Consider the following 27,853-nt stretch of genomic DNA (forward strand, 5'->3'; position numbering starts at 1 on the left):
TAAAATACTTAATCTATTATATATTTGTCCAACAAGGACTGTGATGTCTTGGCATGACGGATGCCTCAACATCAGGAATGGTTTCAGGGTTTCAATGGTTACATTTTATAAATAACAGCTTTTAATTCTGCTGATCCTGGGCACTCAGTGGTGTATGATTATTGATCATACTTATCACTTGGTTAGGTGATACTTGGGTAGTGAGACTCTTTCAACATTGATATGTCTAAGTATGGGAAATATTAATCCTAGCAAACTAACATTAGTAAAACTACCAAACATGAATGAGCCAAAAGGCAGAAGAAAGTAATAAGTAAATTACTTAACATGAAGCACAAAGAGAAATCACATTTTCCTGTGCATCCTTCACTGTGATATATGTGTATTTTTCCCGTGATATCATTGTAGCATCTTTTTGTTGAAAATTTCATAGTTCACTCTTCCCACTGTAGAGAACCCTCCAGAGGGGTTGGTACGCTGGGAACTCTAACCAGAAGTCTCGGGTCTAAGGAAAAAAAAGTATAAGAGTCACAGTTTGCTACAAATGAATATTGGTTCTGTGACACATATAATGATTGTGACTAGTCTTAAACAAGCATACAAATATGGCAATCCCAGGGGTCTGAACAGTTTGCCATGGAGAAGAAAATTAACAAATAAGCCGAGGACTGAAAGAGATAGGTGATAGTCCCACTGCCTACAAAATTTAAGCTGCAGTCAACAGGTTATACATGTCAGTGGTTCGGAAAAAGAGGATAAACACCACCTGAAAAAGGGAAGGGGAAATGGTGATAATAACAGTTGTATCAAAGTTCACAGAATAGAACTTTGGAAGCCAGAAACAGACCGAGCCTTTGCAAGGATGATCTCTCTGAGAAAAAAGTTTTGCAGTGATGTAAGTGACAGTGGTAGTCTGTTTCTATGCAACAGGCTGTCAGTTCCCCATGTATAAAAAAAAGAAAAAAAAAAGAAAGAAAAGAAAAAAAAAGGAAAATATTTGACATTATAATCTTGGGCAGAGATTGAGTGTATCCCTTGGTGGTGGTGATTCTTTTTTTCACAGTTTGTGAGGTTGGTACCTGCCCAGACTTCAACCATGCAGGTGGTCTGGAACAGTTTACACATGAATGTAGGAGATGGTGTCCATGTTATGCTACAGCAGTGATGATACCTGGAGGAAGCAGATGTCACCTCAGGATCAAGGTGAGCAGAGGTGGGGAGTCATTACTCGGAGATGAAGTGTTTTGGAAAAGGGTGGTGGTGGTGGTGGGGACAGGACTCTCTCAAGAACACCTCTCCCAGGACCTCTACTAAGAAGTATTCAGAGTGGGTTCTTCCTTCAAAGATGATATGCTGCAGAACATAAGGGTATTTTGGGAAACCCTTTCAAAATTAAGATCACCAGCAAGGGAGTGAGAGTGAAAGCTGGGACGATAGTAGTACCAATCAAGAGTTGGTGCGAGCTGTTCATCAAGCCTAATAAGTATTTTGGAAGACCCTGTCATAGATTAGATCTCCAATGAGAGAGAAAGAGTAGAAACTGGGATGATGGTGGTACCAAGAGTTGGTGCGAGCTGCCTATGGAGAAGTGACTGATTATTACCTTCTTTCTTGTGTCATTTTCCATGAAGGGTCTGGGTTGAAGGATGAGATGATGTAGGGATGATTTCAGGGCAGTGTCCCACCTGAATCCCAGTGAGTCATCAGGCGTTGGATTCCTTTGAAGAGAATTCCAGTTGGACTGAATTAAGATCAAACATATTCTACTGATAGGAAAAAATTATTTGCTACACATGCTAAGGATCTCTGGCACGTAAAAAGGAAATGGCAAAAGAAAATGTTGGCTTACTACCAATAAGGATATTGTATAGTCTGTTATTATAGTAGGTATGATTTCTGAGGGACCTTTTGTGTGTAAGTAAACATGGACAATGATGATCTTACCCCATCTTTGCAAAGTTTGTCCACAGGATTGCGATGGTATCGCTTAAGCGCAGGTCTTCCACTCGGTCAAGAGGCTTGAGACGGTTGGTTGCAAAAATGTAGATGAGTTCATCAGCATGCTGCACCCCTGTTGGTGGTTGTTATCAATGAAAAGAATGCTCAGATCATGCTGGATGTAAACAGTACTTTAAGCAATTGACTGTACATTTTCTTTCATATATCTATTTTATGTTCACTTGCATATCATTTCTTTATCAACTAACACAGTTCAGTAAATCGTCTGGATTTTGGCAGAAAGAGATATAGAGTGAGAGGGCTAGACACAGGGTGTTAGAGAGGTTAGGAATGGGTAAAGGCATTTGTTCTTGTCATTGGTCTAGAATTAATATTAGCCATGAATAGAATTAATTCCAGTGATTGATGGAGTTGTTGTAGACTTACATCTGCGAGAGAAGGTTGTGTTGGCATAGTCCCCAAAGGACCGCTGGCCTCTGTGACGCAGCTCATAGCTGTAGACAGGACTGCGATGACTCAGAAGCTGGGATGTGAAATCCTGTGGTACAGTAAGTGCATTTTCGCCAATCATCTGAAAAAAAAGGTGATTAAGAAAGTATGAATCCTTGCCAAAATACTTTTGAAGATGGAATCAGGTAATTCCGAAATGGCTCTAACATTTGGAGTAATATTGAAGAATTCACAAAGATCATCAGAAAATTGTACAGAATATTGAAAGCATACACAGGATGATAAAGCAGGTTGTGCCATAACTTTCAGCCTCATATGCCATTAAGATATGTGTAATTTGTTTTATCTTGTATGATGTCTTGAACTCAATTGTATTAAAGTTCATAATTTATGTGTGAACAGTTGCTATATGCTCATTATACAGTATTTGAATATTTTTGTTATTGGTAACATTGTTCTACCACATCTGTGAATCATATGTTTCTGAAATTGGTAATTTTATGAACCTAGTTTACATAATGATATCGAAGTATGTGTGACCTCTCTTGATTTCCAAAGTACTGTATGCTGGTTTTGCTTGTAGTAGATTTCCAGTGTTTAGTTTTGTAGACATTTTACCACAGGTGTGAGCAGTGTACTAGTGCAATGAATAGTGTGCCATGCTGAGTGGTGCTTCCATTGTTTGCAGTCAGGTGTTAGGACCCTTTTAGAAGAAGAAGAATTTTTTTTTTTTTTTTGTAGAATTGCCTCACCTGAGTAACTGCGTCTGCCGTGTGGTTGTCGACAATGAGGTCCCCAACGTAATAATTGAAAGCCTTGCGAACCAGTTTCTCCTGAACATGAGGAGGTTCCGTATCAAAGAACATAATCGTAGACATCAGGGAAATGTCGTCAGCAAATTTCTTTCTTCTCTCATCTGAACTGTAGATGTCTGCAAAATTGTGAACCCACACTCAGAATTCTCACCTTTCTAGATCAGAGTTCTTAATGTACAGATAAAAACTGCCATTCAGTCAAGTGAAGATGTCTGACAATAACCAATGAGCAGAGGCCTCCACAGACCTGTATGTAGGCTAGATGAATGAGTTGGTGTGATTGTACACACACACACACGAGCAAAATAATAACACAAAAGAAGTAATGGAGCAATTAACAAAACTTGATGTTAGGAAATCATACGGCCCAGACGGAATTGCAAACTGGATGCTAAAAGAATGCAAAGAAGAACTAATGGACAAAATATATAACATAATAAGTTGCTCACTTAAAGAAGAAAAAATACTAAGACTGGGAAAATGCCAACATTGTACCAATATATAAAGGAGGAAACAAGGAAGAACCAACTAATTACAGACCAGTCTCACTAACAAGCACTGTAGCCAAAATTTATGGGAAAATAATCAAGAATAGATGAGTAAAACACCTGGAAGAAAATAATGTCATAAACCCAAGACAATTTGGGTTCAGACATGGAAGATCATGTACCACAATTTTAATCTGTTTTTACTCAAGACTAATAGATATAATACAAGAAAGGGATGGGTGGGCAGATTGTGCTTTCTTGGATTTACAAAAAGCCTTAGACGAGGTACCACACAAAAATTTATTAAAAAAATTGGAAAACGGAGGAGGGATACAAGGCAACCTACTAAACTGGATGGAGGACTTCCTGAATTGTAGAAATATGAGAGTAGTACTCAGAGAAAAATATTCAGGTTGGAAGGAGGTGATTAGTGGAGTTCCACAAGGATCAGTATTGGCTCCAATAATGTTTGCTTTTTATATGAATGATATGGATGATGATATGGAATGTAACATAAGCTTCTTTGCAGGGAATACCAAATTGTTGAGGAAAGTAAAAACTTAAATGGATTGCAAATCACTACAGGGAGACCTGAACAAAGTTTGGAAATGGAGTCAGAAATGGGAAATAGACTTGTACATTAAGAAGTGTAGCATAATGGAGTTCAGAAAAATGTAATTTTTGCAGGAAAATTAATTTTTCCCTGATACAAACCTGAGGTACTCCTTACCATAGGATACTTCGCGAAGCGTAAGTTTTCTACCGCTAAACACTGTGTGTTGTTTTAAAACACCTCCCTCCGTGGGTCTGGGCAACAGTTATCCTCGGTAAGGGGCCCCCACTGGGGCATGGGGCTCCCCCACAAGTCTAGCACACATCCCATTCTCTGAGCCAGGTATGAAATTAATCACAAGGTTTGACAGGCAAGGGAGAAGGAACTATTAGAGGGGTGGCTGAGGAGGGCCATTAGAGGTAAGGAGTACCTCAGGTTTGTATCAGGGAAAAATTAATCTTCCTGCGAAAATTACGTTTGTTCCGAAGAATACAAACTCTTCGGTACTCTTTACCATAGGAGACTCGGACTTAGGAGGGAAGTAGTTATCTAGCCTGGGAAACCTGCATAAGGAAAAATTTAGTGTGCTAAGACCTACGTTGACCAGACTCTTATACATTCCCCTAAAGTTTGAAAGGCACCTAGTTCTGTTCCCAGGAGTGGAGATAGACAGGGTATACTCACTTTGTACCACCTGAAGGGCTTGAATTGATTCCCTTGGAATGCTTGAGAGCCCTCGGTGAGGTAAGGGAATGTAGGAGTATGAGAAGGACTTTGGATAGGTATCGCCGTGTTTGCCGAGCCAGAACCTGGATGAGTTGTCAGGGTCGGCTGTGTGCTATTGGGGAGGGGTATGTCATCTCAGGACTTCTTGGGCAGCCACTATGGGGCCCAAAGAGAAGTTCCCTAAAGATTCCCACATGACTTCTTTGAGGTAAAAAGAAGTGAACGTAGTCTGGGACTTCCATATACCTGGTTGACCGACAGATTCTTTCAGAAGACTAGGGAGGTCCCTATTGCCCTCAGGTCATGGGCTTTTGCTCTAGGGCAATCCGTGGGGCTCATTCCGTGGCCCTGTGGATGACTTCCTTGATCCAGTAAGAAATGGAATTCTTAGTGACGGGGTTAGGCTTACCCTTAGTAGAGACGAACAACCTCTGCACTTCTGGTCTAAGATGTTAAGTCCTCTTGAGGTAGGTCCGGATGGCACGTACTGGGCATAGTACCATTTCCGCTTGTTCACCCCCTACAAAGTCGGCCAAGGAGGGAACACTAAAGGACCAGAATCTAGGGTCGGCTTTGGCCGGATCCTGGTTTTTGGCAATGAATTGGGGCAGAAAGGTGAAGGAGACCTCTTTCCATCCTTTTGAGTGGGCGACTCTATAAGAAATGGCATGTAACTCCCCTACTCTCTTGGAAGATGCTAGGGCTAAGAGAAAAACTGTCTTCAAGGTGAGGTCCTTCAAATGAGCATCTCGGAGGGGTTCATAAGGGGGACCCCGCAGAGAGTTCAGGACTAATGCCACATCCCACGGAAGGGAAGTGATTTCCCTGAGGGCGCACAATTTCCTGAAATGTCTGAAGAGCATGGAAATTTCTGGTGACAGGGCTAGATCCATGCCCTTCAGAGAAAACACATGATTTAGTGCTGCCCTATAGCCCTGCACCGCCGAGAGAGAGATCTTCTTGGATTTCCGGAGGAAGTGGAAGGAGGCAATCTCAGGAATGGTGGCTTGATCTGGGACTATAGTCCGGGAGTGGCACCATTCTGTAAAAACATTCCATTTCCCTTGATAAAGGTTAGCTGAGGAAGAGCGAATAGGAGTGGACATGTCTTCCGCCACTTCTCTGGGAAAACCCTTCTCTAGGAGGATCCGGACCATAGTCTGAACGCGTGAAGCGCAAGAGCTGACGGGTTCTTGTGCCAGGCCCCGTTGATCAGTTGATGTAGAAGGTCGGGTCTTCCCTGAAGGGCTAGGGGCTCTTCCACTGCTGGCTCGAGGGCGTCTGGAAACCATGGGGCTTCCGGCCACCAGGGAGCGATCAAAGTCATCCGAAGGTTGGATGCGTTTCTTACTCTCTGGAGCACCTTCTGTAGCAAGGGAAACGGTGGGAAAGCGTAGGTGTCGAGATTGCCCCAGCTTTGCAGAAGAGCGTCCTCTCCTGCCGCCAGCGGATCCGGGAGAGGGCTGAAATATATTGGGAGCTGGTGATTCCATCTGGTGGCGAAAAGGTCCACCAGAGGGGAGCCCCATTTGTTGATGATGAAGTTCGCTACTTCCCGATGGAGGGACCATTCCGTGCTGATTACCCGACTCCTTCTGCTGAGGTGGTCCGCCCAGACATTCTTCTTCCCTGGGATGTTCCATAGTCAGAAGGCATTGGTCCTGTGAGACTGTACCACCTTGCTTGTTCAGGTAGGCTACTACCGAGGAGTTGTCCGACATGATGCCCACTACTTTCCCCGAGATTTGATCCGTGAAGTGACGGAGAGCCAGCAGTACTGCTTTCAACTCTAGCCAGTTGATATGGGCTGTCAGCTCGACTGTGGACCAGGAACCGCTGACGTGATCGTCGTTGAGGTGGGCCCCCCAGCCCTCCTTGGAGGCCTCGGAGAATAGGAGGACTTCCTGGGGGAGATGGGCCGAGGGGCATCCCCACGAGCAGGTTGCACGGGTCCTTCCACCAGAGAAGAGAATCCTTGACTTCTCCGGTAAGGGTGATGCGTTGTCGGGTTTTTCCCCCTTGCGGGGACCACCGAGACTTGAACCACTGTAGCGGTCGCATTCTTAGTCTGCTCCTGGGGATTAACCTCTCGACAGAGGCCATATGGCCCAGGAGGACTTGGCACTGTTTCGCCGTCAGGAACCCGGTCGATAGTGCTTGTACAACGAGAGAAGTGAGATTCTGGATTCTCTTCTCTACTGGGAAGGACTTCATTAGGGAAGAATCCAGAACCATACCCAGGTATGTGACTCTCTGTCTTGGAATGAAATCTGACTTCGTCTGGTTGACTATGGAGCCCACTTTGCGGACGAAGGCTAGGACCATTCTCAGGTGTTCTTGGCATAGCTGGGCGGACTGTGCCAGGATCAGCCAATCGTCCAGGTAACGGAGTAGGCGAATTCCTTTGGAGTGGGACCACGCTGAGACGAGTTTGAACACTCTGGTGAAGACTTGGGGTGCTGTGGAAAGGCCGAAGCATAGGCAGGTGAATTGGAAGGTGGTGCCCTTGTGGACGATTCTGAGGAATTTCCTGGATTTCCTGGATGCACTGGTATCTGGAAATAGGCATCTTGGAGGTCCAGTGACACCATGAAGTCCCCTTCCCTGATAGACGCCCTTACGGTCTCTGGGGTGTCCATCCGCAACTTCGTCAGGGAAAGGAACTTGTTGAGAGGAGACAGATCGATGACTGGCCTCCACCCCCCTGTTGCCTTTGCTACGAGGAATAGCCTTGAGTAGAACCCTGGGTCCGGAGTCGAGACTTCTTCTAGAGCTCCTTTCTGAAGCAGAGCGGAGATTTCCTCTGCCAGGGCCCGCCCGCGATCCGAGTCCGGATAGTAGCTGCTGACTTGGATGGGAGAGGGGGAGAGGCTGGGGACGGTGTGAAAAGGAAGGCGATGGCCTTTCTTGATGACCTGTATGGTCCAGTCGTCCGCCCTTGCCTCCTCCCATGCCCTCCAGTAGAGAGAGAGGCAACCTCCTATCCTCTGCGGGAGGGCAGGCGAATTCCTAGAATTTTCTTTGGGGGGTCCGGAGCCTCGATGATGTTTGCGCCTCTGTTCTCTATTCGGCTTTTCTGTCCGTGTTTTCGACTTTGAATGGGGTGTGGCCTTTCTTCTTTCTCAGGGTGATGAAAAGGCTGCCTCTGCGTCTGAGAGGACCTAGGGGCCGATGGGGGGTTGGTCCTTGGCCTCGAGCTAGGGACGGCTGTTCTCTCGATGGCTCCGTTTTGCATCAATTGGTTCGCGCTTGCGATTGCCGAGTCCACCATTTCCGGGGGAATCAGCGTGTGGGTGAGAAGGGGGGGCCCTCTTCAATGGAGCATAAATCTCTCTGAGGAGGGGGTCACTGGGGTCCCCGAGGATGGTGTCTCTCCTGCGGGACTCGAAGTTGGCCCAGGACGTTGAGAGGCATGCAGCCTGATGCTTCAGGGCTCTGCTCGCGCTTTCCAATAGAGCTTGGAGGTCGCATTCTTCCTGGGGTTGCAGCTCGGGTAAGAACTCCCTTACTGAGACAAGGAGGCGTTCCAGCCAGGAGTTCACCGCAAGGGACAGAGCCAGGGATTGGATGTGGTCTCTGACTTCTCTGCCGGAAAGGAGGACGTTTCTTCTGCGTAGTGATTCCGCGTCCACTTTGACCAGCTCTGGTAACCTCACCGGAATCGAGGCTTCCCTGAGGTTTGGACCCGATGGGGTGTAAAAGCGTTTTTGGTGTTCTACTGGAACCGAAAGCCAACGCGCTTTCTCGGTTGTCTTTCTTGCGAGGGCGTCGGAGGCCTGGGTCATGGCCCTTACCGTCTGCGTACTCCATGGAAGGTGGATTGGAGGAGGCTTCGCTTTCTGAGAATTGCCCGTCTTGAAGATTTCAGACTCGAAAGTGGCTTCCTCTTCTTGTGGGGGGTCCAGCCGATTCGCCCTCCGAACTCTCGCGAGGATGTCGGAGAAGGAAGGTTGAACCACCATCGGGGATTCCGACTGGGAATCGAGAGGGGAGAGGGAGCTTGTCCCCTCCCCTACGGCGCTGTGGACATCGTCGTCGTCATAGGAGGGGTCTGCACGGTCAGCAAGAAATACCGCGCTTCCACCATCGTCACTGATGGGTTCGTGGGGGTCCCTAGCAAGTGAAATATGGTCTAGGGGGGCCCTTGGAGGTGGTGACTCCTGACGAGCTTCCGGGTGTAACCTGAACCGTGCTTGGTGCGTCCGGAAAAATTCCCGCTGTTCCTCCATCTGTTCCCTCATTGTACTAACGAGTGCACAGAGAGTGGAGAGGAGGTCCTGGGAATGCCCGCTTGGAGAGGCCTGCTTGGGTGCGGATGGTCCGGGGGGCTCCCTCCTCTGGACGAGGAGGGATTACCCGAGTGTAATACGCGTGTGGGTGCACTTTGGGCCTCCTGCCCCACGGGCATGGAAAGGGCTCCGTTGATCATCCGGCTCGTCTTACGATGGGTTGAAGGTGGACTGCGGGACTCCCGATTAGAAGAAGAGGCTGAGGCGCTCTTTGTCTTCGAAGTCGGGTTCTTTGTCCGTTTGGGGGTGGAGCATCCCGGAATGGCCGAGGGAATGCCGCAAGCAGCCACATCCGGGAAAAATCTCGTACAGGCGCGGTAGTTAGAGGTGGCCTGAGGCGCATGTCCGTCTATGCTAACCGCCCTGGGTGAAGGAATAGGAGACAACTGGGCCTGAGATTGACTCGAGGGGGATGTTGTACAACCTTTCCGCCTACTACGCTTTGGAGGAGGGAGAGAACTGCTCGTCTCCTCCGCAGGCGTAGTACGCCTTCTCTTTGGTTCGTTGGGGGACGGAGGCTTGCGTCCCTTGGTCCTTGCGTGCAGCTTCTTGTGAGCATGAAAATACGCGGACCACTGCTTATCATCCCATTGAGCACAAGTTTCACACGGGGATGAAGGGGAACACTCCATATGCCTACACTTGATGCACCAAATGTGTGGATCCGCGTTTGTTGGTGGGAAGGCAGAGATATTTCCCTTCGGCGAAGGCACACAACCTATCTCGAACAACAACACGAGAACCAGATTCCATACTTACAAGAGAAGGGTAGAATGCTCGGGGCGGTTAAGGAAATGAAGCGGGATAGGAAGAGGGCACTCAAGGAATTCCAGGCGACCGGATGTTTTCGATGCAAGACGATCCAAAATGGACGCCGCTGGAAGGCTTGTGGAAAGCAGGTTGCCCGATTTTCGACCATATACCAACGCACACCGTGCACCGCGGAATAAGAAGGGTGCACTATAGCTCGGTGGCGGATATATAAATAAAAGAAACTTCACTTATCGAGCAAAGAAGGAAATCTAACGTTCCCAAAACTGAACGAGGGTAAATCGAAGCAAGTATTGTGAGAGATGTTGACTCGTTGACTACCACGAAAGAGAATGGGATGTGTGCCAGACTTGTGGGGGAGGGGGGGGGCATGCACCAGTGGGAGTACCGAAGAGTTTGTATTCTTCGGAAAAAAGTAAAAATATAATATCAGGACAATATAAAATTAGAACTAAGGAGGTAAAGAATGTCAGATCTGAAAAGATCTGGGAGTAATTATCTCAAAAGACTTGTCCTATGATAAACAAATATACAAAATTGTTACGGAGTCTTATAACTTGCTAAGATCAATAAAAGTGGCATTAACCTATTTGGATGAAGAAATTATTAAAAATATATCAGTCGCACTAATAAGGCCTCAACTGGAATATGCAGCGACATTATGGTCACCCAGTACCAAAAAGAATATAAAGAAAATTGAAAGAATCCAGAGAGCAACTACAAAAATGGCTCTAACACTTTCAAACTTGTCGTATGAAGAGAGACTGGCTAAATTGGAGTTACCGACTTTGGAGCAATGAAGAGAGAGAGGCGACCTACTGACCATCTATAGAATCACGAAGGGCACAGAAATATTCGATAGAGAGGACTTGTTAAATTGGGACAAGAGGACATGGAAAGAAACACAAAAAAGATAGTAGAAGAGATCGGAAGAATAGTGCATTTAAGAGCAAACTAGACACTGCGAGATACAAAGGCAGGACACCATGAGCATAGCTCCCCTTTTTGTTAGACACAGCTAGGTAAATACACACACATACTCATGGGTATTTGTATACAGTATACACACATACAGTACACACATTGATTTGTTGTAAAAAAATATGTGCATCTTATAAAATGAAATGAACTACATCATATGACTCAGGCAAGAAAGAAGATATTCACTTACAGTTAGTCAAGATAGCACCCTCATGGGCTGTGATTCCGACAATGACAGGGACTTGATGGTAGTGTCCGGCGGCTATGAGGGCTACGGGGTGGTCACGGAGATACACGCCGTCTACACGAGGCACCATATCAAAGGGTGTATAAACTATTTTCTGACAAGAAAAGGGAGTGAAATAAATGTACACAATTACAAAGCTTGGATACAGTGATATCACCATCACCAAGATGAATCTGTTGTTCAAATAATATATACATACAGAAAAGCCACAAGGAAAATAACAGAAAATAGACCGAATGCTTTAATCTATTTTGATGTTTGGTACCTTGAAAATGTCCAAAGAGATGAAAGTGTTTGGTTTATTTCCTGTTATTTTTCTTGGTTTTTCTGCATAACTAGAATCACTCATCCAAGTGATTTTTTCTGCATATATATATATATATATATATATATATATATATATATATATATATATATATGCACAAGTATCACAAATCACACGTGAATACACCGATATGCTGAATACCACAGGAAAAAGAAAAAATCTTGGAATCCGAGCGTTTTCGTGATATTTGTTCACATCTTCAAGGATTACAATAGAATCCTTGAAGATGTGAACAAATATCACGAAAGCGCTCAGATTCCAAGAATTTTTCTTTTCCCTGTGGTATTCAGCATATATATATATATATATATATATATATATATATATATATATATATATATATATATATATGTGTGTGTGTGTGTGTGTGTGTGTGTGTGTGTGTGTGTGTGTGTGTGTGTGTGTAAAATAGAACCTCTACATACGAATTTAATTCGTTCCAGGACCTACTTCGTATGTTGAAATGGTCGTACGTTAAGTCAAATATTCCCATAAGAATACACTGTAATTCGTTTAATTCGTCCCACAGCCCAAAAACCTATGATAACTCCTTAATAAATACTGTACTGCAGATAATTACACATAGCAATAAAACAAATGCATTACTGTATATAAGAGAGATGTAAAAAGATAATTTATAAGGAAACAATCAATAAAAAGGGTTTTTTATTGCCACTACCTTAGAGACAGGCGAACTGAGGTGTAGGCTTGGCGATGCAGGAGACGGTAGGTGTCGGTAGAGAGGTGGTGACTGAGATACTTATCGTAACTTAGGCTACTCTAACTCACACTAGGTGAACTTTAAACTAACTTAGCTTATATATGCGAAACTTCGACTACTTCGTATGATGGAAATTACTTCGGGTGTAGAGTCAAATAGAATTTCACATCGTATGTTGGAAAATTCGTATGTTATATATATATATATATATATATATATATATGTATACATATATATATATATATATATATATATATATATATATATATATATATATGTAGTGACGCAGCCACAGGCGGTCACACACTTCCCATAGTTGGCAAGAGGTGAATATGAGCTAGCCAATCAGGAGCCAGCAAATGGTTCTCGAGCGGCTAGCGACCTCTCTTGCCAACTACGCTGAGCCGCGAGCGACCCTTAAATAGGGCAGCGGCGGCTAGTCAGGACAGAATGGTAATAGCCACGGCAGCAGCAACAACATCTCGTCCAGTCTTGTAGCAGTTCCATCGAGCCTCGCCGTCATCAGCCGCCACCGCCTCTGACGTTAGGCTCACCGTCCAGCTACGACTGATCAGATCCACTAACCAGTGGCTATTACTTGTGGTTTTACCAAAGAGATTAGAATAAGAGACCAAAGTGAATTTCATTTTCCCTGGCTTGTTCGAACCAAACCACTACAAATTGGTGACCCCGGTGAAAGACAACCAGGATTATGGAAAATTCACAAGTGAAACTTCCCAGTTTCTCCCGTGACTTGGAGAGCTGGCTACTTCACACAGAAGCCTATTTAGCCACTCAAGGTGACGTTCCAGACCACCAAGCCTTCGGCGCGTACATCGCCGCTCTACCAACGGACGTCATCGCCCTTGTCCGTAACGCCGTCTCTTCTCCTCCGGAAGAAGGCAAGTGTGCCGCCCTCAAGACTGCCTTACGGAAGCTATGCGCCAGGCCTGACGACCAGCTCTACCGAGATATCCAGCAGAGCGAACTCGGCGACACCACCCCCTCACAGCTATACACCCGTATGGCCAACCTCAACACCCGTGCAAAGGTGGCATTGCCCAAGGAACTCCTCCGCTCCATTCACCTCTCCAAGATGCCGGACGCCCTCCACTTACACCTGGAAGCTTTAGCCGGCGATAAGGACGACGAACAATACTGCGAAATAGCAGATAGGTTGTTCCAGCGACATACCTCGGTACACAAACCAGTGCATAGTGTTCGTGCAAAGTGTAGTGACAACCCAGGTGTTACCGACCATAGTGCTGTGAGTGAAAACATTCCCATGTCATATAGTGCCAGTGACCAAAGTATGCAGCAACTACGGCAGGAAGTCGCCGACATGAAGACCTTGCTCAACCAGTTGCTTGCCGAGAAGGGAACCCCCCCTCAACCACCACCTAGCCCCGCTCCACGACAGGATACTGCCTCCTGTTGGTACCATACCCGCTTCGGAGCCAAGGCGCTCAGATGCACACAACCATGCAGCTGGTCGCAGGGAAACGCCAAACGCGGGGGTCGGTAAGCACTCCTACCCCCGCTAACCATACTCACACCCTCCTCTCAGTGCGTGATCGCCACTCTGGCCTCTCTTTCCTGGTAGACACGGGCTCAGCCGTCAGCATCATACCCCCGACGGAAGAACCCAACCACGGTACACGGTGGCCATCCTACGACCTGCTTGCAGCCAACGGTACGCCCATTGCAACGTACGGCAGCCACCACAGCGTCCTGGACCTCCACGATGTCAAGTTCCCTTGGACATTCGTCATAGCAGCGGTCCAGCACCCCATTCTTGGCTACGACTTCCTCCAGCATTACAATATGGTAGTAAACGCCAAGGATAACTGCTTGTACCACGGCACGACAAGCATACCGGGAACCACCACTAACGCCAAATCCCACCAGATATCGTCCCTGCAGTCCGCTGGCGATTATGTACGCATCCTGCAGGAGTTTCCCCAGCTAACATCGCCAGACAAGACCAACACCACCACCACCCCTCACAACATCATGCACCACATCCAGACATCTGGACCGCCAGTACACAGCAAGCCTCGACGACTTTCCCCAGAGAAGTTGGCCGCTGCCAAACAGGAGTTCCAAGAACTCCTAGACCAGGACATCATCCAACCATCGGAGAGTGCTTGGGCATCACCACTCCACATGGTTCCCAAGCCACCCCCACCGCCCAACCAATGGCGGGCTTGCGGTGACTACCGTCAACTTAACCGCATCACGAAGCCCGACCGCTACCCCATCCCTCACGCTCAAGACTTCCACTTCAAGCTTCACGGGAAGCAGGTCTTCTCCAAAATTGACCTGGTCAGGGCGTTTCATCAAATCCCTGTAGCGCCGGAAGACGTCCAGAAGACAGCCATAGCCACTCCGTTCGGCCTCTTCGAGTGGAAGATGATGGCCTTTGGCCTCCGGAATGCCGCCCAGACGTTCCAGAGGTTCATAGACCATGCCCTCAGAGACTTCGACTTCATCACCGTTTACATCGACGACATCCTCGTAGCCTCCGATACCCACGACCAACACCGCCAACACCTCCGCCTCCTCTTCCGCCGCCTCCAAGATTATGGCCTCCGGGTACATCCGTCCAAGTGTCTCCTCGGAGTTTCGTCTCTCGACTTCCTCGGACACCGCATCTCAACAGCAGGTCTGTATCCTCTCCCTCAGAAAGTAGACACAATCCAAGATTTCCCACAGCCAACAACCATCAAGATGCTCCGACGATTCCTAGGAATCGTCAATTATTACCACAGATTCATCCCCAACGCAGCTGCAAAACTCGCTCCCTTGAACGACCTCACCAAGAACCATTCCAAGCGGTCGGTCAAACCTGTGAGATGGTCTTCCGAAGCGACCCAGGCATTCGAACAAGCCAAGGCGGCAATCGCTGAAGCCGCCCGCTTGTCCTACCCAGTAGCTCACGCACCCACATTCCTTACCACTGATGCCTCCTCCACAGCAATTGGCGCCGTCCTCCAACAGAAGATCAACGGCCAGCTCCAGCCTATCGCCTTTTTCTCCAAACGTCTGGACCCTCCTCAAATTCGCTACAGCGCCTTTGACAGGGAACTGCTAGCCATAGTCTCGGCTGTCAAGCACTTCCTTTACTTCCTGGAAGGCCGGCCTTTCGTTATCCTTACAGACCACAAGCCACTCGCCCATGCCCTAGACAGAGTCTCCGACCATCACTCCCCAAGAGTCTCCCGGCAGCTGTCCTTCCTCTCCCAATTTGATACTCGCATTGAATACATCAAGGGAGAGGATAACCAGGTAGCCGATGCCTTGTCTAGAATCACCTCCAGCATCCTCCCTAACCACAACATAGACTACGCACGCATCGCCGCATCTCAGAACAACGACGGTGAACTCCGCCTCCTACGTATGCACGACACCTCGTCCCTACAGCTAAGACAGCTTCCCAACAACCCCGTACCATTGTGGTGTGACATCTCCACAGGCAAACCCCGTCCGTACATCCCCGCCTGTCACCGTAAGGACGTCTTCTCCTCCTTCCATGACCACAGTCATCCGGGCATCCGCGCGACACAACGCCTCATCACGGATCGAGTCGTCTGGCCAGGCATCAACAAGGATGTCAGACAATGGACCCGGACCTGCCTCCCCTGCCAGACGGCCAAGGTTACGCGCCACGTCCACGCACCACTCCAGCGTTTTCCTGCACCAACGGCACGTTTCCAGTCAGTTCATGTGGACATTGTGGGCCCCCTTCCGCCTTCTCGCGGCATGCGTTACCTCCTTACGTGTATCGACAGGTACACCAGGTGGCCAGAAGCGATCCCCCTTCCGGATATATCCGCCGAGACGACCGCCCGTGCTTTCCTCTCTGGATGGGTATCCAGATTCGGCGCACCTCACATCATTGTCACCGATAGGGGCTCCCAGTTCGAATCTGACCTATGGTCCAGCCTCCTCAAGTTCCTTGGCACCAAACGTAACCGGACCACCGCTTACCACCCCCAAGCCAATAAAGAAGATTGCAAGAGACCATAAGGCCTACACTAGGCAGCTCCGTATCCATCGCCACCTGTCATTCCCATCCATAAAGTTGTCTAATAATGTTTTAAAACAACTGATATTTTCAGCGCTTACTACACGGTTACTAAGTTTATTCCATTCATCTACCACCTTAATAGTAAACCAATTCTTGCCTATTTCCTTTTTAAATCTAAATTTGTCCAGTTTATACCCATTACTGCGAGTCCTGCCCTGTTGTTTTATTATAATGACCTTGTTTGCATCACCCTTGTTATGACCTTTGATCCACTTGAACACTTATATTAGATCACCTTGCACTCTGCGTCTTTCCAGAGAGTGTAAGTTAAGGTGCCTAAGCCTCTCCTCGTAAGGCAAATTCCTGAGTCCATGTATCATTTTGGTCATTCTTCTCTGTACTGATTCTAGTCAATTTATGTCCATTCTGTAGGATGGAGACCAAAACTGTACCGCATAGTCAAGGATGGGTCTAGCTATCGCTAGATAGAGTTTAACAATTACCTCTGCACTTCTATTTGTTACCGTCCTAGCAATGAAACCTAATGCACTGTTAGCTTTATTTCTGGCGCTAATGCACTGCTTCCTGGTTTTAAGGTCCGGACTCACCAGAATTCCCAAGTCCCTCTCGCACTCAGATTTTTCTAAAAACGTGTTATCTAAGCTGTATCTATTTTCGGGATTGTGTAGCCCTGCGTTTAACACACTACACTTAGAGATATTGAAGTTCATTTGCCATATCACTGAACATGTTAACAATTTATTAAGATCATCCTGCAGAATCTCTGCGTCGTCTCCTGACCTAATTAGGCGTCCTGTTTTAGTGTCGTCCGCAAACATACTAACATCACTATTTATCTCATCATCTAAGTCGTTTATGTACATAATGAATAACAAAGGACCCAAAACCGAGCCCTGGGGGACCCCGCTAGTAACATTGCCCCACCTAGATTTTATTCAATTTATGGTGACCTGCTGTTTTCTGTTACTAATCCAAGCTCTAATCCATTCTAACACCTTTCCTCCTATGCCATGGGCTTTGATCTTATTTAGTAGTCTCTGGTGTGGCACCTTGTCAAACGCTTTGCTAAAGTCAAGGTAAATAACATCGTAATTATCATTGTTATCTGACGCCTTATATACTTTAGTGTAAATGGATAGAAGATTAGTCACACATGACTTACCCTTGGAGAAACCATGCTGTGAATCACGAATTAAATTATGTCCGATGTGTTCTCTGAGCCTATTTACTATTATTGATTCAAGCATTTTTCTTGTAACCAATGTCAAACTGATTGGCCTGTAGTTGCATATAGACGATATATCTCCCTTCTTAAAAACAGGAACAATGTTTGCCTGCCTCCAAGCAGTTGGCACAAAACCAGTGTCTACCGATTTATTGAGTATTTCAGTTAACTGGTCGCAGATTTCAAATTTACATTCCTTAAGCATTCTTGGAAAAATTTCGTCTGGACCTGGAGATTTTGTAGCTTTAAGTCTTTCAATCTGCTTGACTACTTCTTCTTTACTAATGCTGATATTAGATAGACTACTTTCTTCATCCCCTCTGAAAATCGGATCGCAGTCAGGTACTTTATCTAACCTCTCATTAATAAACACTGATAGAAAATAATTGTTAAACTCCTCACTCATTTTTTCCTCTGATTCTATCATGACATTTTCATCGTTTTTAATTGGTCCTATTCTTTCTTTATTGACTGGCAACCTTGATTTCATAATTACGTTTCGCTGTACGTGTATTCCTTTTAACCAGCTTTGCCATTTCGTTATATCTTGAACTAGGGTGTGATTTCCCGTTTTTTATTTTTACGTAAAGTCCTCTTTTCATTCCAATCTCATGTTTTGATCTGTCCGTCATCCATTTGGGAGTATTACTATTTTTCCGTATTGACTTCAGGGGGATAAATGTGTTTTGTGCATTAATAATTAGATCAGTTAGATTGCTATACATTTCATCCAAATCGCTGACCTGACTATTGAGCCCTCGCCCTCAAATGACCTGACTCAAGGTATGCATACACTCCGTGACCCGGGGACGACTGTCGGAATTATTTGATTGACATTGGCGATTCTATTCGGATATATATATATATATATATATATATATATATATATATATATATATGTATATATATATATATATATATATCTATATATATACATATACATATATATGTATTAATCACGAAGAACCCACAGTCAGAATAAAAGGAAACTTAGAAGAAAATATAACTTCTATATTTTGGCTAATAGCTATAGCCCTCTTTCCTGAAAAGGGCTATAGTTATTAGCCGAAATATAGAATTTATACTTTCTTCCAAGTTTCCTTTTATTACGACTTCCGACTGTGGGTTCTTTGTGATTATTATTTACAAATGTGCCACTACATTTTGCCCAAGTGATATACATGTATGTATATTCATTCAAAGATGGTATGTGGAAGGAGAGTGGGATGGAATAGAAGGAAGGGTAATGAGTGAGATGATGAAGAAGGTAGTAGAAGAGAAGAAGCGAGCATTCATGGACTGGTTGCAACGTAGGATGAGAGAAAAATATGATAGGTTTAAAGAAAAAAAAGGAAAACAAAAGATACAAGAGGCAAAGAGGAGAACAGATGTAAAATGGGGAAGGAATATGACAAAATTTGGAAAACAATAAAAAGATGTTTTGGAAGGAAATCAAGAGAGGAAGGGGAGGTGATTCAAATAGAAAAGAGAAGGTAAAAGGTGCAGATGGAGAGATGATAATGGAAGAGGAGGCAGTAAGGGGAAGATGGGTGAATTATTTTAGAGCTGTTGAATATGCAGGAGGACAGAAGGGTTAAGGAATTGGTGGTAGCAGTGAGTGATGCTGGGAAAATGACTGATGAAAGAGGAAAATGGAGGAGAAATAAAATATGATGTGCAAATAGCTCTGAAAATTATGAGAACAGGTAATGCACCTGGGTTTGATGCATGACATTCAGTGTCTGAAAAAGGGAGGTACAGTAATAGTAGGCTGGCTAGTGAAGTTGTAAATATGCTTCTTCATTGTAACAGGATTCAGTGAAGACATATTGAATATTAAAATGATGTTTAAGTTTTTATTACTTGTTATATTACTTGGAAGAAACAACCTGTTAAGTGCTAAGGAGCTTTGGAGTGCTTTATTATAGCTTAAATGGCTACCCCTCTGAGAGGGCGAGGGTTGAGAAAAGGAGTGACTTGTAGGGCCATGTAGACAGGAGAGCCTGTAGCGTTGTCTAGGCCGAAAACATGTTGTGGTATGGCAATATCTATTGCGTATGCTCTGGTGTGTGTGTGTGTGTTTTCAGTAACAATGAAATATTAACAATTCTTGTCGGTGCAAATATAATTACTTTCAATCTTGTCACATCTTCACACATTAAATGCTTATTCTACACCACGTATTTTAATGGGGGAAGAAAAATGTAGGTCGCAACTCTGTCATGACTACTAACTGCACAGGAACATTGATTTTGTTGTTTTACTTGTCTCCCACGAACACCTAAAACCACCAACTGATATTTTTTTTGGGTGACTGTACACATATATGTGTGTATGTATTTGTGTTACTCCTTTGAGAGGCAATGGAAAACTTTCTCGTGACATTTCATATTTGTTTACGACATAACTTATAAAAAAGGAATTTCAAGAGATATTGAGTTATATGAGTTACCAAGTCACAGTATGCCAACAGGAGACGTTTAGGTACACAAAAAGGTCAGGTGAGAAGGAAAGAAATGAATGAGGTAAGTAACTGCGGCTGATACAGTCACCCCTGTCCTATGTACATGCTTTGTGGACTGTTGGGGGAGGGGCAGGTAACAAACAGGAGTGTGGGATTCGAGCCCACACTTCCGATTATGCCACCACGCACTCTCAAGTCAAAAGATAATTGAAAGTGGGGAGAAATCAGAGCCAAGTACTTCGATTTGAATGGAACAATCTCACTCCTACTCACATATGATTCGGCCACTGTAGAGACGAGGAGGGATGCTGAGATGTTTTGCATACACGTCAGGTAGGCCTGACTCCCCTCGTCGAGTGAACAGTTCACGATCTGACCGATCTGTCGGGCATTTTTTGCATGTGTGTCTGCAATGGCCCACTTATGGATTGCCGATCCAGACTGCATAATCCCACCAATAAACAGTCCTGTAAATAGGAAAGCACAATATAATGAAATATACATTTATGAGAGTCGTTAAAACAAATGGAAACATGATTAATGAGATTCAAACTCTTGCATGAGCAACTGCTTCTTACGAGACAAGAGCGATACCATTGTACTAAACCACTGACCTTTAATAGAATTGACCTGGTCATTCCCCAATAGCGCTTGAGTAGTACAGTATATATTCTTATTTCATTAATCCGTTTTAAAGGCGAGCCTTCCAATAATATGAGAGTGGTTATGACAAATGGAAATATGTTCCACCAATGAGATTCGAACTCTTGCATGAGTGACTGCTTCTTACGAGGCAATAGAGATACCGTTGTACTAATTAAAATTGTCGGAAGGCTCGCCTTTAAAATGGATTGATGAAATAAGAATACATATTGTACTAAAGCGCAATCGGGGAATGGCCAGGTCGTTCTTCATAGCGGTCAATAGTTTAGTACAATGGTATCGCTCTTGCCTCGTAAGAAGCAGTCACTCATGGAAGAGATCAAATAATATAGGTGGAGCATTTTTTTTTTTCTTTTTTTTTTTTACAACGCTAGTCGGCAGTTCGGCGAATAAAGAAAGTTCGCCGGATTTACCAACGTCGGCAGGCCCGTACCCAATGAATAAAAATAACTGGCCTTATCATTATATTTACTAGCACCTATATCAAGATTGTGTCGCGTCAGTGCAACATATCAGGAGGTGTGAGATGTGACTGAGTTTGGAATGTGCATACATTGGAAAAAGTTAAGAAACACTGGTGTAGAGGCTAGAATTGTACTCCTTATAAAGTGCAATATTGTGTATAACGACGAGGGTCGTTCCAAAAGTAATGCCTCCTTTTTTTTTTTTTTTTTTTTTCATTCCACCCGAAGGGATCCGAGGGGATTGCAAATTGCATTGTTATGATAACTGAACTTATGTACTCATGACCTGACGACATCATAAACATTCGGGCTTGTACCTTTCGGAGGCCTCGCCACAGCTCGAGTCCTACACAAGAAGTTATTATTATCATTGTTACCTTTAGACTCCGGAATTAACATTTGGTACATCACAGAAGCCGCACCGGCGCTCTCCCCGAAGATGGTGACTTTGTCCGGATCCCCACCAAAGTGTCCAATGTTTTTCTGGACCCATTGTAGTGCCAACGTCTGGTCCTTGAGCCCGAAGTTCCCCGGAATAGTCGAGTCCTCCGTGGACAGAAAGCCTTCCAGAATTAGAAGGGAAAATTACTTAGATCGTGGTTCGCTGCCAATATATATTTCTCATATGCATACGTAACTAGTGATAGAAAATAAATAAAATGTAAAAGGCCTGTGAATACAGCATTAATAACAAAGACAATTCACGAGAAATTCCTGTAACCATCAGTCCGCACCAAATCATTCAAAATGACTGAACTAGTGCATGCGATTCCGTACTGTCTTGGATCACGTGTTGGACTAGTGATTGACAGTTATTGCTCTTAAGGATGAGAACTCAGAGCTCATAGATAAGGTCTGATCTAAGGGAAATGCTGTAATCTTACGCCCAATGCAAGCAAGAGGAGGTCCCTTCCGTATCTCACCAATTATTCCGAGTCTGTACTGCAACACAACGAGGATGACTTCATGATCGAGGAGGACTCTGGCCTCATAGGAGGAGGACTCCCCAGCGAGGAAAGCCCCTCCGTGGATGAAGACCATCACCGGGTACCCAGAGGAGACTTCTATCTGCAAGTACCAAGGTCACCTAACGTTGCTTGTAAAAAGAATATATATTTTTAAAACATCATGCCAGATTCAACCTTTTAGTCGGGCATAAAGAAAACCAAACAGTGCCTTTCCTTTTACAAAACATAAAATGTAAAGGTGACATGTCACCGAACTAAAAATATTAATTAAGAGAAAGAATTTGCCTCTGGTGTGTAGACGCTGAGGTAGAGACAATCCTCTTCGCCGTCCACTATGCGGATATCCAAAAAGAGGAGATCAACAGGAGTCTGGATGCATTTGGGAGGATGCGCAGAGGCATTCCGAGTCCCATACCAGCCTTCAGCTGGTTCAGGGTCCTGTGAACATAAGAATGGAGATTACAAGAGACCATAAGACCTACACTTGGCAGTTCCATGTCCATTACCACCTATCACCCTCGTCCATAAAGTTATCTAACCTTTTCTTAAAACCAATATTTTCAGCGTTCACTACATGGTTACTAATTCTATTCAATTCGTTAACCACTACTGAATTGACGTCTTCTCTCAATATCTATTCCAATCTATTGTGTTGCCATTATTAGTCTGTGGTAAACAAATGATTCGTTGTCTGAAGATGGATTTTAATGGAGTACTTTTTTCTAAGTCCTGCCTGAACGCATGACTGGTTTTCATACAAAATTTCGCTCAATCTGTTTGTTGCTCTCGTGTCCTATTATGAAGCTTATTCTGTTTTTATATGTTCTATTTGGACTTCCCCAAGTTCGTTTAATACCTAAACGCTTTTGGAACAAAAGGTTCATGTATCTCATGTGGTAGATGTCTGCAAAATCACTTAGCATCTTGCTTCTGTCATTTCATTTACCTACTCTAAACTTTACCACTTTTGCATTGAAGTCCGTGACTATAAGAATTTTGAAAAAAAAGACGATTTTTTATATAATTGATTTCGGCAAGGCGAAATTGAGTCTGTGACGGAAGACAGGTATTGGACCAAGAAAAGAATAAGTACACGTTGATAGCTATTAACGTGTACTTATTCTTTTCTTGGTCCAATACCTGTCTTACGTCACAAAGATTCAATTTCGCCTTGCCAAAATCACTTAATAATATATATAAAAACAATCGTCAATTTTTTCAAGATTCTGTCTTTTCTTAACTTTGAACAAAGTTTATATGATTTATTCTTCCATGCCACTAGAATATGAATATGACTTCCTCCTGTGTCTAGCCTGTTATATTGGAAAAGAAAAGTATCCCGACCGACCCTGAACTCACGTGTCCAGCTCAATGGCTTACGGCGTCGAGGTACACTTGGGGTAAAAAGTTCAAGTATTCATTACATCATCACATGATAAACAACAAGAACCCTTGACAGTCGATTATTTGACCACACTTCTTATCACATCACTGCATATCGACCAATTTAACTAAGTGGACAATTGTGCTACTTGCACTGATTTACAAGTAAATGAATGATCGTGACTCAGCCCTTGTGTTTACAGCTTTCATCCTTTACAGGCGGGGTCGAATTTACATACGTGTGTGGAGACCTCCCTCAGCTCGAACCTAAGGCAATTTTACTGTCATAACCCGAGGGCAAAGGTCTCGATATAATGCTACCTCACTGTGGTTTAATCTTGTAGTCTGTCATGTAAATAATTTTATTTCAGTTATGGGCGCACGGGATATTGATATTCTTTCTGTGCAAGATACATTACCATAGCAGTACCTTAAATCTGAGAGGTCCCACGGGCGGTTTGGCGTAAGGTATACCCCTGAAGGCGTAGTACGGCCGACCTTTAAGGGTGTTCTCCGTCACGCCAGAGAGCCGCCCTTGGTCGATGTCCACCTCGATGGTAGCATCGCCGCCTGCGTTGGTCACCGCGACAGCAGCCACTCCAAGGACAAGTGCGAGAAGACTCGATGGCCCCATGTTCTACTTCGCTGGAATCTGGTGTGCGTGAATGGAGAAGTGGGAAGTTTGAGGGACAGCAGTAAAAGTAAATCAAAAGTCATGGCATATGAAAACCTATTTGCAATTCCAATTGTTGATAATCATTTAACGTCTCTATCAGTATATATGTATTTATATATAATTAAGGCCCTGTATAAAGCTGTAACATTTCAAAAACATGCAATGCTTAACAGCATTTTTCGGTGAAAATTTAGTTGGGTGATTTTGGTCGCAGTGTAAAGAAAATCAGATTTTTTTTTTCACAGCCGCACCTGGATATGCACCGGCAAAATTTCGACTTATCTTTCTAATATACTTTCATTCCACTTACTTCGCGGTACTACCAAATATGATGAGGAGAAATAACAACCGGTCTATATTTCCCAGGAGTACCCTTCCATCAACATCCAACCAACACGAAGATCATCACAACACAAAACCCACGTCACCACTTGAACACCCAGACACAGTTCACCATAAACCATACCATACCAAAGGATTACAAAGGCGGAGCATGCCGACAGGAGACCTTTTGGTCCATATCTAGGTCGGATGCGAAAAAAAAATCATAATGATAATAAATCAATAAATAAAAACTATAATAATGTAAATAACAAATAAAATACACAAATAAATGCATAGGTATAGTTAAATAATAAACAAACAGGTAAATAGTAAATAATAATGAAAACTAATAATGAAAATCAAAACACACAAATGATAACAAAACAAAAACAAATAATATGAAATGAATTATAATCACTACAGCATCTTGCTTAGGTGTTTATCTAAATGATTCTTAAAGCTTCGAACTAAACTACATTGCACTACCTGTGCAGGAAGTTTATTCCATTCATTAACTACACGGTTGGCAAAGTTGTTTCTACCTACTTCCAAATTGAATCTATTTCCGGACAGTTTGAGACCATTGTTTCTTGTCTGATTCTCATTCAATGTGAAAATTTTGTCACTTTTGATGTTGTCAATTCCCTTTAGAATCTTAAAGACCTGTATCAAGTCACCTCTGAGTCTACGCTTTTTTAGGGAAAACAGATTCATATGTTTTAGTCGATTTTTGCATGATTTATTTTTGATATTTGGAATCAGTTTTGTGGCTCGCCGTTGTACTTTTTCCAGTCTGTCAATGCCTTATGAGATTCGATGACCATACGGAAACAGCATATTCCAAATGTGGACGAACTAACGATTTATATAGCTTGTTAGGTTACCATACCACCTTACAGTTACCAGGGTTCACAAAGACGATATCTATATGTATCTTATTCCGGTGTCATATTCCAGTATGTCAACTCAAGGTAAAACGAATATTACAAGGTACGTTAGCGGGGCCGTGAGAGAGAGCCAGAAAACCTCTCCACTGCGCAGGTAGATGATGACATCAACGTAAATATCGAGACCAGGGTTCCGCGGGTCGAGAGCTGTCAGTCACTCACACACCAGTGTGTGGAGCGAAGCTCCATCTTCTGACTAAGGCATACAAATAACATATAAAAATGCCAACAGTTTGTATAGTGCAGAAGTGCAATGCCGTTAGTGCAATGCCGTTAGACTGAAAGGTGATAAAGATATACATTTCTTTTCACTACCCAAAGATAAAAAACTTAGAAATGGATTGAATTATGTGGCACACACAATACTCGGTCATCTGGATATGTATACAGCCGTCATTTTGAAAGTAACTATTTGTTATCAACATTTCCTGAATTTTTTATTCAATTGCATAACTGAGCTTGGTGGAAATAAAGGTCTACATACAAAATTCACGCTTGACATGTCATCCCATCTAATAACTCGTCATATTGATATAATCCACCTAATGTGAAAGCATGGAAAACATTTTTATAACTTTTCTGGCGGTCATATCTATGATACTGATAATTTGAGGATAAGACAGTGATACTGAGTAATTTCAATATTATGAACATCATAGTGTAATTTTAAAGTCTACCATGCATACAGATGGTTTTCTTTAAAGTTTACATTTTCTTTCACCTCTCACTCTCCCCCTCTGCATTTCCTATGACGTCACGGTGGAGGTGCGCGGATGGGGCGGGGGGGTGCTCAACGTACCTTATAGTATTCGTTTTACCTTCTGTCAACTGTCGTCGAAATATATCTCGGAGGAAGAAAAATTAAAACTATAAATGAAAAATACGCTCACTCCTGTGGGATTTGTGGCTACAGTACATGACCGGCTTCACTAAGCCCCTCTATTTTTTTTTTTCGATCACAGGCGATTTCCTGTCATTCTGATAGGTTCTCTACATGCTCTTTGATGTCATATATTATGAGATCCTTCCATATAGGTATTGGCCTTCCTAGTGGTCCCAAAGGCAACATTTCCGTTTCATCCTAGTTTAGGTTTTCTCTCATCCATCTATCCTAGTCACGTGGTATGCACATTTCATTCGTTTAGCTTTTAGGTCCTGTCATTTCTCTTATCTCTTTGTTATATATTTTTCTCCATCGATCTTCTGCATCATAAACTGGTCCAAGTATTTTCCGAAGTACTGCATTTTTGAAGACTTCCCATTTTTCTTTAGTTAGAACCCATGCCTCACCAATACATTACAACCGATTCTATGATTAGATTGTGTGATCTTGTACGCTGCGATATATTTCTGCTTCTCATAATTTAGTTTAAGGGGTGCACAATTCTACATTCACCTATAAGTCTTTCTCTAATTTCCATATATTTTTTATGTTAAAACTGTACCTAAATATTTGAAATTTTCGACGCTTTCAATAATCATATTTCGTATCGGGACTTCTTTATTCTGTTGATATCCTCTAGCCATCTTCAGAACCTTCTTTTTCTGTTCATAGCACTCCAGTCCCACCCTTTCTCCATATTCTATCAAACTTAAAATTATGTTTTGCACATTTTCAAGGTTCCCTACCAATATATCCACATCATTTGCATATCTCTGCTTTCCAACCATGCAGTTATAAGACTAGCTTCCTCCCTTCCTTCCTCACATCCTCTGGTCATTCTAAAGCTAGGTTAAAAATTATAGGTGATTAAATGATGAATAAAAAACGAAATAGTAAAATACAATGACATTAAATAAAATAAAAGCTGGTCCAAATGTCTCGAAGGCTTTAGTTCTCGAACGCCTCCCTTCGTTACCACTCGTTAATTCAAAAAAGCATTTTTGGCACAAACTGAACTAAGCCAGCCAGAAATGTCGTCGACCTCCTGTGTCTTGCTGGATTGTTTTTGACCCAGGCAGTGGGTGGGTGTCATCCACAAGGAGCAAAGATAAAAAAAGGGGTACCAAATGGGTTTGGGACGGGTGAGAAAGGGTAGTTATGTCTTGGCTGAACCACTATTTTCACCTTTTTGTTTATAAATAGAGAAGTTTAGTGACAGCGGCATCGTCGACTAGGGCTTTCACTTACTGAATTGATTACTGAAGTGTTCTTGTGTTTTTTCCTTCGTCGATGTTGGAGTGTACGTCAGCAGCCGTTGTCACTTCCTGTGCTCAAGGGCAGAATGATTCGACGAAGCTTCCGTGTACAATTGTTCCCACGGCGGAAGGGGAAGCATCGAGATGCCTTATCATATATTTTTTCGTGGAGATTAGTCTTATCAGTAAATTTTGAGGAGGGCATGCTTAAAAATTTTGGCAAT

General features: G+C 43.8%; 2 protein-coding genes across 3 annotated transcripts in view; one reads left to right on the plus strand and one right to left on the minus strand.

The window, feature by feature from the left end:
- On the minus strand, nucleotides 1-27,767 carry LOC143025472 (juvenile hormone esterase-like). Of its 2 annotated transcripts, none has more exons than XM_076185194.1 (12): nucleotides 27,622-27,767; nucleotides 23,974-24,195; nucleotides 22,446-22,598; nucleotides 22,116-22,260; nucleotides 21,570-21,755; nucleotides 20,339-20,532; nucleotides 11,223-11,373; nucleotides 3,162-3,340; nucleotides 2,386-2,530; nucleotides 1,945-2,071; nucleotides 1,604-1,718; nucleotides 1-505 (listed from the first exon to the last, which is right to left on the minus strand). In XM_076185194.1, exons 2-12 carry the CDS (start codon nucleotides 24,175-24,177, stop codon nucleotides 428-430), a joined length of 1,677 nt encoding a protein of 558 aa, XP_076041309.1. In that variant the 5' UTR covers nucleotides 24,178-24,195; nucleotides 27,622-27,767; the 3' UTR covers nucleotides 1-427. The 2 variants fall into 2 exon arrangements, with proteins under 2 accessions (XP_076041309.1, XP_076041317.1); XM_076185202.1 differs by lacking the exon at nucleotides 27,622-27,767 and adding an exon at nucleotides 27,559-27,577.
- LOC143025499 (uncharacterized) overlaps nucleotides 24,202-27,853 on the plus strand; it is a 33,265-nt gene continuing 29,613 nt past the window's right edge. The window contains exon 1 of the mRNA XM_076185294.1: nucleotides 24,202-25,775. The gene's annotated coding sequence lies outside the window, so the exon portion shown is untranslated. The remainder of the gene's footprint in view (nucleotides 25,776-27,853) is intronic.

This window comes from Oratosquilla oratoria, chromosome 1, assembly GCF_046742065.1.
Source record: "Oratosquilla oratoria isolate Oo_2021 chromosome 1, ASM4674206v1, whole genome shotgun sequence".
NCBI classification, from domain to species: Eukaryota; Metazoa; Arthropoda; class Malacostraca; order Stomatopoda; family Squillidae; genus Oratosquilla; species Oratosquilla oratoria.

Coding starts and splice junctions, on each gene's coding strand:
- LOC143025472 (XM_076185194.1), bottom strand. CDS start 24,177: ATGGGGCCATCGAGTCTTCTCGCACTTGTCCTTGGAGTGGCTGCTGTC. Junction 21,756..22,115: donor GTACAGACTCGGAATAATTG/GTGAGATACGGA, acceptor TAATTCTGGAAG/GCTTTCTGTCCACGGAGGAC. Junction 3,341..11,222: donor GGGTGCTATCTTGACTAACT/GTAAGTGAATAT, acceptor ACAATTTTGCAG/ACATCTACAGTTCAGATGAG.